Source organism: Plectrocnemia conspersa, unplaced genomic scaffold, assembly GCF_051122295.1.
Source record: "Plectrocnemia conspersa isolate PC_06_02 unplaced genomic scaffold, ASM5112229v1 ptg000010l, whole genome shotgun sequence".
Taxonomy (NCBI): Eukaryota; Metazoa; Arthropoda; class Insecta; order Trichoptera; family Polycentropodidae; genus Plectrocnemia; species Plectrocnemia conspersa.
The window spans coordinates 24,194,671-24,213,742 of NW_028277174.1; the positions used below are offsets into that span (position 1 = coordinate 24,194,671).

Below are 19,072 nucleotides of genomic sequence, written 5' to 3' on the forward strand. Positions count from 1 at the left end.
TTTTGGTTTGATTAGCAATATATGTATATTTCTTATATATTATAGAAATATTTTTAATAAATATATACACATTTAAAATTAATTAAATAACCTGAAATAAAATTAAGTGTAAAATTAAATTTATATGACATTGTTGTAATTTATATAATAACTAGCTAAATTGATTTAAACTCATTATTTATTCATTACAACTAATTTTACTTATCCTATAATAATTTTTTTTTTTCAATACTTAGCAATATACAATATTTTAGTCTCTTGTCTGCACGTGTTGCAGTAGCACAAGACTGGTCGTCAGCACGTCGCTGTTCAGCTTAATTTTCAACTTGAAGATTTAAAGTTAAACATAGCACAACTAACCTAGAATGCCTGTGTAAATATCACATCACTACTTGACACCGCTTGGTAAGAGTTGAGAAACAGACCGTATATTATCTATATTTTATAGTATAGATAGAGCAACCTTTCTACGTATTATGATTATATAAATTCATAACGTCATGTAAAATATTATTATTGCTAGTAATGTAGTCATATGTATTATATAACAATTATGAAGTCAGTCGCAAATAAAATATTTATATATTTATATCAACACAATAGACCAAACTTGTGTGTTATAAATATATTTTTAATCAGACTAATATTTAAAAAACTGGTTTTGAATCTAATATAAACTCTAGTAGTTTTATTTGCTATTGTATCAGAGAAATTAGTAATTATTACAAAATCATAATTCTAATAGATTTTTTACCACAGATTAGGTTTTTTTATATTTTGATAAATATTAAAAATAAAATCTAACTTAATCATGAATACCAACATCTATTGATTGTTAGCTGTGTTAATGGTTCATACTAATTTCAATTTATGCCTCACATTCTTGATAGTTGTTAATTGAGTTATGTTACTCTTAACATGTTACAACGAAATACTTATAATAAAATAAAATAAAAGTAAATATTAAACCGATACGATAGTGTACTAAAAAAATAATTAAAAAATATAAATCAGGTATGATTTAAATTTATTTTAAAAAAATATTGTTAAATATCAAAATATATATTCACAAAGTGTATCCATATTCACTAAATGTGTTCGTAAAGTGAAACTCTTTTGCTTAATGTAAGTATTCGTTTTTTTAAACATTGCATATTGTATGGCACAAATTTAAAAGTGACTTTTTAATAGTATTTAGAGTTTATAATGTAGCAATTCATATATGGCACCAGTCAAATGACATGGCCACGCGCTTCTGAAGTCACGCGAGTGTTACGCGCGGACCTAGCAGTCGTCGAGAAACACGCACGGTGTATATAACGCGGTACAAAACTGCCCTAGACACACTCGAATCCACTACGCCTCGACGACTTCAAATAGGACATAGTATAAGACCTGTACGCTTTTATAAATTTAATAAAATATTATGCGTTGTTGCGTTGTGCAAATAATAATATTTAAATAATATTAAAATTGTGAACCATATACGTCTATATATACAATACTGATTATAAAAGAGAAACATCTATTATTATCTTAATAAATTGACACAAATATTTTATTATCATATATTGTAATGCCTCTAGATATATATTTCAACATGCTCCTTCACATAAGTGGTTACTGATTCGAGCGACTTATACAGGTAATTTCATTAAAGGTATCTGCGCCGCCGAATAACGTTATTAATCATGACATTTCATGAACAAGACGTGCGAACAAAGCCACGTTTTCGTTTACACGGGGAAAAATATATATAACGAAAAACAAAAAAAAACGCCGCCGGCTCTGGCAGATAACGCTTTTGAATTATCCCTATGCGAAAAAACACTACGGCTCTGTGTTACTGAACTTTGTTCATTAATCATGAGGTCATTTTTTATTTCCGTTTTGTTTTGTAAAATGTGAAATATTTTATAAATTAATTTGGAATATTAAATTTACCCGAATTAGGATTCATTAAATACTATTGTTGTGGTTTTAATATTAAAAACAAAAATCGATTAACTTTATTTTAAAATCTGGTATTTTATATAATATTTATAAATTAAAAAATTATAATTAAAGAATTTTGAATCTTTATAATTAAATCATTGGGCTACATTAAAACTATTTGCTGTAAGTACAAACAACTTATAAAATTAGTTAATTTCCCAAGCTGATGCTATTCAAAGCTGAGAAATCTAGGCGTATAGAATATTTTTCCGCCGGCCGATAAGCCGATAAACGACGCCAACACAATATCAAAATATTCTGTGTTGCATTGAGCACATTAAAATTTAATTAAGATTATATATTATGTGAATAACTAGTAGGAATATATTGTAATTTTGTTTGAGGTGTAAACATTAACCGTAAAATGTGTTAATTTACTAATTACACGTCACAAATACGCCTCATATAATTAAAAGCTCTTTGAGTTAATGAGGAATTATCCACTAAATAACTACATATAATATATTATGTATCATCAAATTGTTTTGATGCTATATTCAGATAAAATAAAATAATTAAAATACACTAAATATAAAATTGATATAATCAATATAAAAATTACCTTAACTTCAAATTTAGATATTTAATCAGCCATTGTAAGAATCCATTAATGTTTCAAATACCCAAGTAGTTACCAGTTAAATATAATATAATATTAAATACATTTTATAGTTATATTTTTTAAATACATTTGTATGTACGTATTTGTTTATTTAATCTTCGTTACAGCTCTGTAAATTAGTGAATAAAACTCGGCTTAACGTTCTATTATACTGACACAAAAATATGTAGAGTTAGATACATGTGTACGAATATATAGGTTAATTCCCCTTTTCCGGTACGTTCTCATTTCATTTCCGAACTGGTACTCTGTGAAACAATCCTCTTATTTGTTCGTACATTTCGACGACATGTAGATTATTTTTACTGGTTTGTACTCGTGAAAATCCAACCATTTTTTATACGGTTACTCTGTTTTAATTGCTAACGATTCGTTTATATCTTTTGTCCTGTAAAATAATTTAGTTTTGCCATATATCAAGTGCTACTCGCATATATATTTTTAGTATTTTATATTTTATTGTAAAATATATTCATATTGTCGACAATTACAAACGACAAGACTCATTAAATGTGTGTTGGTTTGTATCTAATTGGATGAAATATTGTAATGATACATCCGGAACATTTAACTAACTGGATTAATTTATGGTTTTGGAGCTAAATTTATGTTTTATATTTGTCTTAGAGTTAATTTTGTAATTCTGTTAGGTACAAAAATAATATTTATAATAATGACACTAAATCACAAGAGCAATAAACTACATATTTTAAAAAGAGAGTATAAGAGATAAGTCTGATCCTGTTCTGGTCATTAATTATACCTGTCTGTCAAGCCATGATTAAAATAATGTTTGGAGAACAAGCTGACGAAGAAATTACGAAGACACCACTTTCTAATAATACCATCAGCAAAAAAGTTGACATTTAGAGTACTAATAAAAAAAATATCATTACAACGCAACGCTTTTTATACAGAATCTGTAGTTGCAAAAAATTAAAAAATGGTTGCTGATCACAATGTACGAATGGTAAATTATGTTAAACAAAAGACACTCAAGTCAAGAATCTTTTAATTGCTATGTAACAGTAAAAATTCAGCTTATGTTACACTTTTTTTACACACTAAAGTTAGTTAACTTTCAAGAAAAAAAGTATATTAAATCGTGTGTTCAAGCTACAAGACGGGTTGTTATATTTCTCTATACAAGAAAAGTTGAACGAATTTTCCAAGCAATTGAATCTGGTGTGCTTAATTAGCTTATCTAGCAAATATTTTTTAGCATTCAAATAAGTTAAATAAAATCATGCAACAACATTTAATGAGTTTGACTAATAAACTTACGCATTTTAGCACAAAATTTTAATGTCGAAAAATCGTTTATTAGATGGAAATGTTCAAGTGTTCTCTTTAAATACAAATGCAGCATATAAAAAAATCGTTCTTCTTATATCAGATAATTAAACAGTTTCGGATTAAAATATTTTAAATAAAATTTATTCATTAACAGCTTATAACGTAGACTGGCTTAAAATCCATTTATTTAAGTACTTCACGTCTTCGGGCAATTTAATATCAAGGAAGAGGAAGAGCTGAGAAATATTAAGTAAAAATGCACTCTGAAGTTAAAATTCAATGTATTCCCAACAATAAATTATTTTAGGTATTAAAAATAAATACCCTAATATAGTTTTAAAAAATGCTATAAATGTATCACTACAATTTTCAACCGCATACATATCTGAACTGGGATTTTCTGCTCACCTCAGGTTTTTCATTTAATTAAATACACAATTTAAGTTATTTTTAAGAAATACCGAAAATTTTCTTTGTATATGAATAAAATATGAATTAAAATTTCACTTATATTTATCAAAATTTATTTAAATTAGTCTGATGTTTTATGGGTAAGTCGACTTTGGAGTTCCTCACTCAGAAAAAGGTTTGGAAACACTGCTGTAATGGGACACTTACAATTTTGGGTAGCACATTTCACGGGCCTGTCAACGCAATAAAATTATTTTGTATTTGTAAAGACACCAAACGATCGTTGTTTATGGTCCATTTAGGCAGACTATTATACATATTACATATACATATATATGTATTTGTAGACTTATCTCTATATTTGTTCAGTCTAAATTACAGAAAATGAAATAAAAAATATATATGTTTAACATTAATTACAATAAATAATATACTGTAATTACAATAAATAATCTTCTGCATAACCTAATTTTTAATGTTCATAATATAACTTTCTGGTCTTTAAATAATAATTTAGGGTATTCCCGAATTTCTCAATGAGACCGTTAAATCTTACTTCCGGTATTTAATTTAAAAAATAATTATTTTTACCACTACCTATTTGAGTCTGAGCATTTTAAGCGGAATCGGAGTCGGAGTCGTAAGATATTGACTGATCTCACTAAGCCCTTTTCACCCCAATCAATATTTTTCAATTGCTCGTCGTGCGCCATGCGTTTTAAATCGGTAATATGAAGTAAACAAAAGTTATTATGCACTTAATCAAATACCCAACAACAGCCGACCGGTTACCGGCCGGCATGATCAAACGTAGACACATACATTGGCACGGCACTAATCCTAAGAAATGTAATTTAAATTATTTTTGTTATTATTGACATTAAAATTACCAAAAAAATTAATAAATAAAAATAATTAAAAATAAATTTAATATTTTAAGATTATATTATCACAAACTATTGTATATATTATCATTTTTAATAAAAAATAATAATAGTTTATAAATATGATATGGTATTAAAACTATTTTTGAGAGACTTGTCAAATTTAAAATAATAAAAATAATTAATTTTATAAATAATGCAGCGATATATAAAAACATGAATAAATAATTCAAGAAAAATATGTATAAATAATTTGTTATTTCATATATACATATATTTACAATTAATTAATCGTTTTAAAATGCTTTCGGTATTTAAAGTACCTAAATATGTTTATTACTATGTCCATATAAATATTTTATAGACGACGAACGATGGTAAAAAATCGTATTTTTCAGAAGATAATAATATTATAAGTAACCCAAAAATTCATAGCAATTAAAACATCTTAAAGAACTAATAAATAAATAGTATTTGTAAATAAAGCATAATAGTTGACGGAAATATGTCGATTCCTTTGAGGGTTACTCGTTGTTTTTTCTATTAATTATTTTTGTTAATTACAACTTTATTAATAAATAGCACGGAAACTGTTATTTGTGTATTACTTAACGTAGTAAATAACGCTTTTAACTTATGTAAAACATTTTTTTTCACGAAAATTCAATAAACTACTTTTTATTGTTAGTTTAATACACATATTTACCACTAATTATTATACATTTATCGTGTAATAATTAGAAAGAGAAAATAATAAACTGTTGTATAAAAAATCTACATTTTCATACTAGCAATAAAAAAATACAGCAGTAATTTTATAACTAACTATTATAATTAAAACAAAATCTATTTTAGATCCTAAAATTCAGCTTTATAAAAATGTATATTTACGTATAAATATTATCTCAAAATAATGAATTTAAATCAATAAACTAAATAAAAATAAATAATGATTTTTAGTTTTATACATTAATAATTACAATTAAATCAAATAGAAAAAGTATAAAATTGTAGAGCAAAATCACCACGATATAAAAAATATATAATTATTTTGGTATTTTTTATATATTTTATATATTCATTTTAATATTTTTTGCGCTAAAACGACTAATTAATAAATTTATAAATAGAAAAATCTTTTTGAAAATAAATTATATAGTATAACTGTTTATTAAATAAAGGCTATAGATAATTAAAGCTTTCAACAGATTTTTTAACTTTAATTGTATATTTGATAACGTACTTTTAAAGTTGAAATAAATATTACCTTAAACTAAAACCGTGATATAATATTATTTGTTTAATAATAAATATACTCACATATTTATTAATAAATATAGAAATAGCTCGAGCGAAATGTACATTTCATCTACAACCCGTGGCTTCATTTCGCAAGTAATCAAACCCTGGGATGTGCTCTTAGTATTGCGTTATTATATACATTTACTATAGTTATATCAATTTTATATTTATATTGCCTGCGACGAATTAAATAGTCAACTTTATATTAATACATTATTGCAAGGGAGCATAAAAATTAAACAAAGAACATAATTGACTAATAAATAAGGTCATTTTTATCGTTTCAATATCCAAAACATTTTGCTAAAACTTTGATGTTTTATATATTATTTAAATACATATGTATATAAGACATTATATTTTGAATATATAATAGAAAATATAACAGCATAAGCAGTATAAAAAATAAATTATAATAATGAAGACCGTCATTAGCTGCGATTATCGAAATCGGTTCCTGTTCCGATATGCTCTCTCGACAATAATGGCATTAAGGTCCGGACTCAAAGCGTCATTCGCCAGATTAAAACCATATTTAATCAACCGCAAAGTGATATTAAGAATAAAAACGAATCACCTTAATGGCGCACGGGAAAGAGGAAAATGCCCGACAATGGACCAAAACGATCTCTCTTTCTCTCCCTTCGGTCCGAGCTAATCTCGAACGCTTTTATATCAATACACACCGAGTGGTTACCTGTGTTAAAGCAGACATCAAAGGTAACAATGGTCACCGCAGAAACAAATCCTCAACCTTTGAGAAGCGCTGGTTTTATAATACCGACGACTCGCTTTGACATCCGTCGGCCAGAGGCTATATCCGAAAATTAAAAATGTAACACACATTGTTGAATTATTGAAAGAGATAAAAATAGTCTAATGTTTTTACTAGAATGAGTCCATAATAGAAATATGGTAAAACAATTAAATATAGAAAATATTACAAAATAAAATACTCAAACCTATATAATTATTTTAATCTTACCAGATAAATATTGAGCATATAAATGAAAAGATTTTACTACTAAACTACATAGAATTGTAAAATATATCTTTAGGAACATATTCACAGTACTTCAAACCGTTATTTTTTTCATTTTGGTTTTCGTTTCCGTTCAATTAAAAAATATAGTTCCGTTTCGGTTTTTATTTCGGAAAAAATAAGTTTTTTTTGCTTTCGGTTTTTGGTTCAGCTCCTAGTGATTTGTTTTTAAATTTTTTTAATGTTTTATTTGTATTAAAAATACATCATAATTTAGAACACTTTTTCATTAAAAACTTGAATATGTAAACTAATAAAAATCAGAGCATTAAAAATAAAATGTAGTCGCGTAAATTTAAAAAAATTCATGAAAAGTAATTAAATTGCTTAAATATAAAAGTAAGATTAAAAAAGTAAATGATCGCCAAAAGCTTTAGCTTTTTTATCATCTCTGACCTATTTTTCGTTAATAAATCTGATTCGGGAAGAGAATTGTTGAGGGTTTCTTATTTTCTTTGTTACTTTCCAAAGCGAGTATTCTGTGGACTCTGTAGTAGTAAGCCTTTGAGGATAATCTTGAATTGCCTTGTTTTTTTTTTCGGTAATAAGTTTTCCTAGTCCTTATGTTAATTTATTTTATTTGGATTTGTCGTGAGATGATCGCGTATATTGCTATTTTTTGAGCAGTTAAATATTTTATGATTTTTAAAAATATAAATTGGTTTTTCTATATATTTGTTTGCGCCGTTAGAATTTTTTTGTTCGTGTAACACATGCCAACCTCCACAAATGTAATAAATTTATACTAATTTTGTTTACCCATAAATATAATAATGTGCTAAAGTAATACGGGTAATAAATAGCATAATTATAAATATTACACCTGAAAGTTTGCTTATTTATAAAATAATTTATACTACACAGGTAAAATGGTTCGGTTATTAATGTGAAAACGTAAATTGCGCACAGTGAAAATACCGATCATAGATGAATAATATACACATATATGTATATTGAAGAATACGACAATATGTATTAAAAAATGACAATATCAATTTAATGTTAAATAAATATTTTAAACATTGTATGATACACTTACATTTCCTGTAATAACACATTTTTTTACTCTAAAATAGGCGAGCATGTAAAGCATGATAAATAAATTAAAAGTAATATATATTTGACAATCATGTTCAGATATTTCGCTTTATGGAATTTTCATTTTAACCCTTTATTTGCCAGGTGCGGATAAATACACAACACCGTGTATGGTTTATAAGTCCAAAGTTTAGATTTATCATACACACTAAAAATTGAAATGCAACAAATACAATTAAGTAAACATCATAAAAAACTTTATTTTTTTTTTTTTTTTTAAATGCAAATTTTACCTTGATTCTGTGTTTAAATGTTTTGATTTTTTAATTTTTATTTATTTAAAGTGATATTTTATGTTTATTCACAAAAAAAAAATTTCTTGACAAGCATTTTTTTTACTGATTTTTGTGTAAAGAGATAAAAAAATCAATTGAGCGACTTTAGTCTATTTCCGCGTTCAAAGGCTTATTATATAAAAAACTGATTACCTGACTTTCCATAAAACTTAATTTGGCATCTAAAAAGTTAAACAATAATAGGGTTTCAGGTACATAATTTTCATGAAAAATATATAGCATAAATTGTTTTAAGCAAAACTATATTTCCCTCTTCGTTGTAATAGCGAACTAAGCAATTAAAACAAATAACTAATTTTAATGAGATATGCACTTTTTGTGGCCCTTTTTTTTGGTTAAAAACTATATGCATATCAACAACTGCGTCAAAATACCCAAAATTGAACGAAGACTTAAAAATATATGTATACTTTTATAGGTGTATATCAAATTTTAAATAAGATTTATATGAACAACCTTCCTGTTAAGTATTTAAACTTTAAGTAACATCTAGTGTGACAATCTGACATAGCAAAACTGTAACGTGATACTACAATAAATAATAAAATTTTGAAGTAACGTATATTTAATATATCCACGTTGTGGTTTAATCGCGATTATTTGACTTTCGTATGTCGGTTACATACTTTTTCAATCAATATCCTTTAAAGTTACCATGGTTATAATCTTGATTATTGATAAAACGACCGCATCGTTCAATAAAGAAGCGTATAAAGGCATTGTGATTGAATTTGAATACAAGGCTACCCAAAATGAAATATGATGCTACAACGTATCGTTAATAATATAACTAAATCCGTTGAGCTTCCAAGAGCCGCGATAAACTCGAATGCTTATATAGCATTCGTATATATAATCCATAACATAATAAAAGTATGGTTTATTGATATTTTTCATTTTAAATAATAAGCAATTATTAATTATAATATTGTATAACGATACATTAAACATATTAAACGTTATGTTTCACTTGAGCTTGACTGTAAATATCTTGTTACTAATTTACTTTTGGTTCATTGAAATATTAATCGCGATCTTTAATAATATCAACATAAGGTTTGAATTATATTAAGCAATTTTCAAAGGTAAACATCGTAATGTTATTTTAGCGTTTAGGTTATTGGAATCCCAAAGATCCCAAATATTACAAATTAAATTCGCTTACTTGGTTACATTTGAATAATGTTGTGATGTTATAAGTATGATGAACGTTTTGTAATATGCAAAATTGCAAGATTTTAATAGGGACCGTCTAAATATATTATATAATGTCGGTAATATAAATTTGATCGCTCGTCTCACAAAATATATGTATTATATTATACATAAACTAAAACGTTTATTTACAGTCAAATTTTATTTTAAGAATATATTATATATAATAAACTTAAAACTAAACTAAACTGTCATCTACATGTTTAATTAATAAAGTGATTCTCCAATCCGACAGAATCCATCTGCTTGAGGGTAATCGAAGTGGTCGTGCCGGGGTACAGAGTGCGCGGCGAACAGGCCCTTCTTGAGTGTCAATACGAACTCCAAAGGGACACCCTCTACTCTGTCAAGTGGTACAAGGACAACGAGGAGTTCTACCGATTCATGCCGAAATTTTCGCCTCCGCAACACAGCTACAGGATAGACGGCATCAAAGTGGACGTACGTAATATTTAATTAAACCTAATATTACAAAAAAAAAAAATAGTTTTAAAAAGAAATATTTAGTTACTGGTAAAATAAATGGTAATATCATTTCAATATTTCAACTGCAAATTTTGGATATATTAATTCATGTTTTATGATAAGCTTTGCCTTAAATTAGGCTATTGGATTAAATATGGCAAATAAACGAATATCAAGAAAAGCCATAAAAGATGACAATTTTAGTAACTAAAATATTTTTTATAAAACTACAATACTATTTTTTTTTTCAATTATTATGTATAATAATTAAGTTCATTGTCTGTAAAATTTCGGTTGTTTTTATTTAAAAATTGATTGAAATAAAATTTACGAAGCGATTATTTTTATAAAAAGCAAAGTTATTAAGCTATAAACTAATATTACTGTGCAAAAATTTATAAATCATGCACAGTTTGTATAATAACTATAAAAACATTATGAGGCATTGCAGCCTATGCCGCTTCTGTATAATTCAGATTTTGGGGATTAAAAGGTTGAATTATATGTGAAGAGGGAAGCGGCTGCATTCTCTGATGCTTCGTATAGCTCCGCTTGGCTTAAGTTCGAATGAACTTTCGCCTGTTGGGAGCAATTTATGAGAGTTCTTTATATACTGTGCCATGCTCAGTATATTCAACTATATATTTTTTAATCCATTACTTACAATTTTCACTAATCAGTGAAAAAAATAACTTTAAAAATGCAAGCATTTTCTCCGCACTCGTAAATTTAAAAGGTCCAATTCTACATCACGGAAATACGCGACTACACATTATACGATTAACTCGAGTAAAGCTATGAAATATTTCATCATCACTTTTTTAACCATTTTGATAACAAGTGCATTTCAATTTTATAATAAATTCAGAACTCTGAATTTTATTACCACCTGATTTATTTAAATAAAATGTGTCAGTTTTAATAGATTTTTCCTGAACTTTAAAATTATTAATATGCTAAAAAAATATAAAAGTCATTAATAGCAATTATTTTTCCAACAACTTTGCTCGAAAGCGTTAAAATAAGAACATGTTAACTACACTTATCTAATGGAGTCAAATATGTAATTTATGGCAAAAATTAGTCAAACTAAATATTTATTTATTTTAGTTAAATTGGCTTTGTAGGTTCGTTTGTGTCTTCATATTGCACATTATATCAATAAATTTAATAATTAATTTAAAAAATTATATCTTTAGAACAAAATTATATTATCACTGCTGTGAAATTAACAAGTGTGTATTCCTCAGTCACCAAAAGTGAAAAGTCTTTGTAAATAAAATTCAGCCCGAGTTGCTAATGCCGAACGTTTAGAGTAAGCATTCTGGTTTCTCGATAATTTTAATTTAATTTTGTTAAAATAGTCTCAAAAATAATCGTAAAATCAATATATTTTTTAACAGCATCATCTATCAGACGATAAGCGAGTGTTGCTGAAAGCACTCACATTAAAATCTTCAGGACTTTACAAATGTGAAGTTTCAGCAGAAGCTCCTGGTTTTTCATCAGCTAGTGGAGAGGGGCGAATGGAAGTTGTATGTCAGTATAATATTTACTAATTTAATATACAATTTGCAACGTTAAATAATAAAAACAAGCTAACCATATTATTTAATAAACAGATCTACCCAGAGACGGTCCCTACATAAATGGGCAACAAGACAAGGAATACCAAATTGGCGACACGCTAAATTTGAATTGCACTTCTGGGAAATCGTTTCCGGCTTCGGTGCTACACTGGTACGTCAACGACGAGAAGGTACATACCCTTTAAAATTTAATTTCGCTCAGAGATATCCACTTAATCATATTACATCTTATCCCAGATCGTCAGACCTTCGGATCTGATAGACTACGGAACGGTGAAGCACCAGCACGGCTTGGAGACTACGACCTTGGGACTCAAGCTGAGGGTCGGCTCACATCATCTCAGAGGAGGGTCTTTAAGGGCTAGGTGCGTCGCAAGTGCCCCATGGCCCGTATCTCCAAGCCCGCTGGGTAGAGCGGCCCCGTTGACGGATAACAGAGAAGCGTTATTACTAGGTAAATATTAATATATCATATATTTTAACATGTTATAAGAATATTGTTTTACGTTTGAAACGTATGTCTATATTAAACGTATTTATGGTGATGTATATTTTAAATATCTATATAATCTGAGAGCAAACGAATATATAATTCAACGATAAAATTCAAGGCAAACCACAAATGTCAACATGTAAGCCGGCGGAATATTATTCCGTACGCCGGCCGACGAAATATAGCTTGAAGTTATAGATTTGCTAGTTGACTCTTAATTGATTATTCCAGGCGAAGTTGCTGCTGTGCAATAATTATCAAGCCATTAGCTAAGCACACACGTACGGATTTACCCGACGGACACCCGGACAGATCTGTCCGGGCTTCGCTACACACGCAGTGTCTGAGCTCGGACATCTGTCTGTCTGAGCTCAGACAAATTCTTATCGGACATCAGGGTTACGTGTTTTTAGGTGATTCTGCATTTGAACTAAACAAACATATATGAAGCCCTATCCCTACAGTAGTAGAAGAATAGCTAATTGCGATTGGAGTCAAAACAATAATCAATTACATGGCTTATAATTATTCTTCTTGTAAACTTTTTTTCAGATAATAATGATATTTCTGTGTTTTAACTGTTGACGTAAGATATTTTAGGCTAATTTGCATAAATTATTTTTTCGCAATTTATTTTCTATACAGTTAATTTTTCGTAAAAATATTTAAAAAAATAATTTTGAAGTAATATTATTTTTGATTTAAATCTAAAGAAACACATTTTAAAATATTAATATAGTACAATTTTTTTTGTAATTTTATTTTTAATAAATTGTAATTTCCTTTTTACTTTAGTTGTTTTCTTCAACTCTTTTTTACTATAATAACTGTCAAAATGGTATATAGTTTTATTTATAGTTATATCAATAGACTAAATTTAGCATTTTTTTTCAAAATGTTTGGTTTTTTTAAGAAAATAATGTTTTTTTTTTTATAGTTTTTTTATGATTTCACAAATTTTCCACAAAAAAATCTTCAGAAATAATTTTTTATCAATTTTTTTATATTACTAGTCTAGCTTTATTGCTAATTTTGAAATAAATTTTTGCATTCCAAAATTTAAAATTTACAATATTTTTGTTTTTATTACTTATGACTATTAACATTTTTTTATTTTTTCGACATTATAATTTTCAAGACTCGTATTTCAAAATAACACTACACAAAACTTCGTAACAAATATAAGATATTTATGTACAATTATTTTTGCTATTACTTTAGGTTTTATTTAAAAAATTTTCTCGATTCAATCAATTTGACAAAAACTTTTAAATTATACTTGATATATTTTGCTTAATATAATTATTACTGTCTTACATTTCTTTTAGATATTTAAGTCAAATTTTTTTAATTCAGTAAAATTGTTTTGTTAAAATATTAAAAAATTATAGTTAATTTACTGAATATTTTTGTTACTGTTTCAGATTTTTACAATTTTTTTTTATTTTTTTTTTTGATATATTTTTTTTTAATTCAGTAAAATTGCTGATTTTTTTTATTTTACTCTTCATTTTGTTTTTATAAAACACGCAAAAATTGTCTTGTATAATAAAATAAATATTTTTAAGACTGATTTAAATCTAGTGTTAGTTTAATTTTAGAAAATACTTAATCAACTAAATACTATTATCTATCCTATATTTTTTTCTTAATTGTTTTTTTTTAATATTTTAATTTTTTTAAGGATACACTTGGTATGATCCCGTACATTTGATAATTAATTTATAAAAATAGGCATAATTTAAAATAAATATCTAGTTATTTATATTGATGTTTACCTAAAGACTTGCCTCAACTAAATCATTTGCTGAATGGAAATTATGTAATTTATGCCAAAAATTAGTCAAACTAAATATTTATTTATATAGTTAAATACTTCTATGACCATTTGGCTTTGTTTTTCGTATTGAACATTATATCAATAAAGTTAATAATTAACTCAAAAAAGTATATCTATAAAACATAATTATTTCATCACTGTTGTGAGATTAACAAGTGCGTATTCCTCAGTCACCAAAAGTGAAAAGTCTTTCTAAATAAAATTCAGCCCGAGCTATGAGATTTTTGCCACAGAAAATTGTCTACCTTTTTATAAATATAAAAAATAATATAATAGCTACGACTTATCGATTAAAAACAAACATAAGTTTTTAAACATATCTTAAGACACAGACCGTCTGAGAAGCGCAATTATCTGCATCCGAGTGATTGATGCTTTGACACCTGTAAGTCCGCGGAGAACGTAGAAGCCCCGAATGTTTGATTTCATTTCTGGCATTCGTTTTTTATTTATTTTTTCTACGCTATAGCAAATCACTTGGATCATGTATGTTAACATACATTATAAAAAAAATATTTTTAAGAAGCGTAGATTTTTTTTTTGGCTTATCTAAGTTCAGATTGAAAAAATATTAATTTAGAATTTTCCTGAACAACTTTTTTTCTACAAATCAATATACAAAAATAACTCATATAATTCGCTTTAAATTATTGATGATAAATATTACGTGAAATATATATTGATATATTATTTATTATTAACATACTGAATGTATAAATATTTAATATGTTTTATGATTAAAATAATAAGATACAACAGTATACATGTATATATCATTCACCGGATAACTTTTAAGATGGCGTTTTTAATTCACGCTCCACTTAACCGATATTTTAAGCTAACCAACAACTTCAGGTTTACTTAACTATTCGAGTGGTCGTACCGAGCGAAAAGCGGCAGACTGCCCGGTAGTAAATATACTACATCTATATTTTTAAATTATAAAAACCACATCTTGCGTGCTTCTTCACCGTTTAAAATTCGAAAATATGAGTTTTTAAAAGTTAAGACTCTCCCATAAAAAAGTACTTATAATGTAACGAATTAAAGAGCGTGTATACTGAAAACGGTAACTACAATACAATATAAAAATATATATGTAATAATTCAATTTTATTACAGTTAAGTAAATCTGTAATAGTTAATTTACTATTTCATGGTACAATATAATCTCACATTCAAAGGATCATTCCGATTAAGTGATTCAATTTTAAATTATTCCTTTGCTATGCAAATCAAAGCCCTTTGACATTAATACAAAACAACCACATATATGCATGAAATTGTATAAATAAACCTTTTCATTATACAATAATTTTAATCCATCAATATTTATTGTTCACAGTTAAAAGCGGTTGTGCGAGTTCATATTCGATTCGAACATTGTTAATCCTGTTTTCGACTCTACACATAGTGAACATGTTCAATACGTGATTAGGTAATCCAATTATATTTTCTAACATTATAATATAACGATAAAAATATTATACATAGAACTGGCTGTGCGACTTTTCAAGTCATATACTGTAAATGTATTATTTTTATCTATTTTATTTATAAATAAATAAATTAAGTATGTACATTATATATTTATTTAAATAAAAAAAAAACATATACGATATTGCTTATTGGTTAACTAACGATCAATCATTATATAAAATATGTATGTATATAAATTATATACTATATGTTTTTAGGTTATTTGTAAATGAAAAGTAACAATTATCTTCGTGTACATATCATTGTAATAAAATTAACGGAAATATTTAATGTACGAAATTAAAAACAAACTATATTAAAAAAAATGTTATATATACTTATATGAATGAAATGAAACTTTCATTAAAAATGTGTTTAATTTATCCCTTAGTTGTAAAAACTAGGAAATTATTATTTAAATATACATTATAACTATTCAAAGTTAAATAAAAACTAAATGCTTAAATTTCCCATTAGTGCACGGCATTCAATATTTTTAAATAAGTTGGTATTAATCAGCACTATTTAATGACATAAATTTAAATTAAATATCACTCTTAAACAGCACAAAAATATTATAAATTAAAATAAATATTCATAAATAGATATGGTTAATTAACACCATTTTTTAGTTATTTAACGACAATATTTTTATATTTAAATATAAAATATTTGTATGGTTTTTGCTTAAAATATTTAAAAATAATAATTCAAATTTTAACTTTAAAAGTAAAACTATTCTCAAGAAATTTGAGTTATGGGTTCCAGAAAGATTCAAAAATCACGATCGCGTCCTTTTTTATGTCCGTTGGGGCTAGAACGTCCGTACTTTCCGACTCGCCTATGGCAGTCACCATCCGGCTCCTTAAATGCTGGCATTGCACAATAACTTGTTTAACGTCAGCTATGAGGAGCTAGTCCGGTTTGTATTATTTAATTGTGATATTTTATTTATATTTTTTTTTGTGTATTAAAATAATACAATTATTGCTTTGCACCATCGTGACGCATTGGGTCAATCTGTTAGGTTACGATGATCTTAATTTAATTTAAGTAAATAAATATATCCTTAGTATTTTTTTATTTAAAAAAAGTGCACCGAAAAATTTCTTTTCAGTAAAATCAAATTGCACTTCAGATTTTTTGCTGATAATTCTATGATTTAAATTTGTATTTTTAGTGTATGAAGCTTACATTAAAAAATGAGACGCAGTGAATTTGATGTTCACTCGAATACGAATTTTCAAATACGAGGACGGTATAGTGCAGTCCGTTATATATCAGACTTGTAACTCTGAGGTTACGGGTTCCAGTCCTGGCAGCGACCACGAAATTTTTTTTATGAAAATAATTGCCTTAATAATAAAAAAACGGTCATAGCTGCAGTGACATCTATTCATTATAAACAATATTACACATACTAATTTATAGCGAATAATATACATTTCCAGATTCTGTCTGGTGGGTTATATAATATATACTTGTAGGTATTCATTATAGACAAAGTTCGCAAAATCGAATATTAGATTAAGTACCCTAATGCTAACCTAACATTAGTGAGTAACGAAAAACGTGAGAAGAAAACATGTAGATACTAACTTAATGGTTGAAGGCTATGATTGTTCATAATTGTGATTTTTTTCTATTGACTTTTAATACTACAACAAATTGATGCAGTTTCAATACTCTTACAAAATCAAGTTTTATGTAAGTATGTACTATTTAAGCCGTATTTATGTATTATTTATGCCTATAAAAAAATTATATATTTTTTTATATTTACTATATTTTTACATAATAATATACCACACAAATAATTGACTAAATTCCGAACCAGCTTATACTTAGCTCATCTGTGTTACCCTTTAATTATTAATTAATAAGTAATAATTTGTTGGAAGTTAAATTATGCCTCGATCTAATTTTGGCGTTCCAGCAGCTTTCATAATAAAGTTTCGCATGTGGGGAGGGGCGGGTGAAGAGGACCAAACAATTTGCAAACTATTTCAGTTTCGGCCCACGTTCAACTGTTCCGGTCGCGGTCCGCGAAACGTGTCTAGCACTTTAATCTATTGCAATACTGCAATTAAATATTTAGGTTAATTCTTCGGCGGCGCGGCGGGGTCCTGAAAGTCCTGAAATAGAACGGTTTCGTGTTCCGCAGGGGGACTGCACGTAACCCAAACCTATTGCTACATACCCCTTACCTAACCCGTCCGAGTGACTTGAGTTTTACGAGACAAAGTTCGACGAAGGGGTAATGAGCCATAACCCATCCCACCCTGTGACCTCATATTATTATGAATACCACCTTAATGACAAACATATTTTGGCTGTAAAACGTTATGGCAAAGTGAACGTAGAGTATCGTGTTATAGTGAATACGTACGTTATACGTTATTTTAATAAATAACTCAGATGCTTATAAATAACAAAAATCCTACACTGACATATTTGAGCAGCATAAATTGCCAAAAACCTACACAGTTCTACGTTAATGTGCTTTAACACTTTGCATACCGGATATTATTCCTAAAAATGCAGCCGTGCGGCCGAGCATATTAGCGAAAATTAGAACCAAAACTTATTTTTTATAAACCATCATAACTTTTTAATTAGTTAACGTTTTAACGTCAAATTTAAAACAAAGTTTTTTAATGATCGTTTTTTATATTCACAATGGTAAAATCAGTAAACGTTAAGCTGTGGATCGCGTACTAATAAAATGAAATATGAATTTATATTTAAAATCACCAAAAATATTTATTTTAAAAACAAAAACAATGCAGCTTATAATAAAAATAATAGTGAAATACATTTACTTATTTTTAAAAAAACAAATATCAAACTTTATGACCTCTACAATATTTTTGTTATTTTTAACACTTAACGGTCGATTCACGCGGCGATACTGTTGAGAAATTTCGATACATCGTTATATGTTTCGATTCCAGTTACTCATGCATCATATCGATAACAATGACCTACTTCAGTGACTCACAACTGGTGGTATGCGTAAGTCCAAGTATTAGCAGCAAACCTCAT

The 19,072-nt window shown here is 27.0% G+C and overlaps 1 protein-coding gene across 1 annotated transcript in view; it reads left to right on the plus strand.

Moving 5' to 3' along the window:
- The window catches only part of LOC148231091 (uncharacterized), a 28,485-nt gene extending 12,301 nt beyond the window's left edge, over positions 1 to 16,184 (plus strand). Inside the window, exons 2-6 of the mRNA XM_088194891.1 lie at positions 10,397 to 10,602; positions 12,030 to 12,165; positions 12,249 to 12,385; positions 12,453 to 12,669; positions 15,894 to 16,184. Coding sequence (XP_088051017.1) covers positions 10,397 to 10,602; positions 12,030 to 12,165; positions 12,249 to 12,385; positions 12,453 to 12,669; positions 15,894 to 15,982 — 785 coding nt within the window. The 3' untranslated portion in view covers positions 15,983 to 16,184. The remainder of the gene's footprint in view (positions 1 to 10,396; positions 10,603 to 12,029; positions 12,166 to 12,248; positions 12,386 to 12,452; positions 12,670 to 15,893) is intronic.
- Positions 16,185 to 19,072: the final 2,888 nt, after the last annotated feature.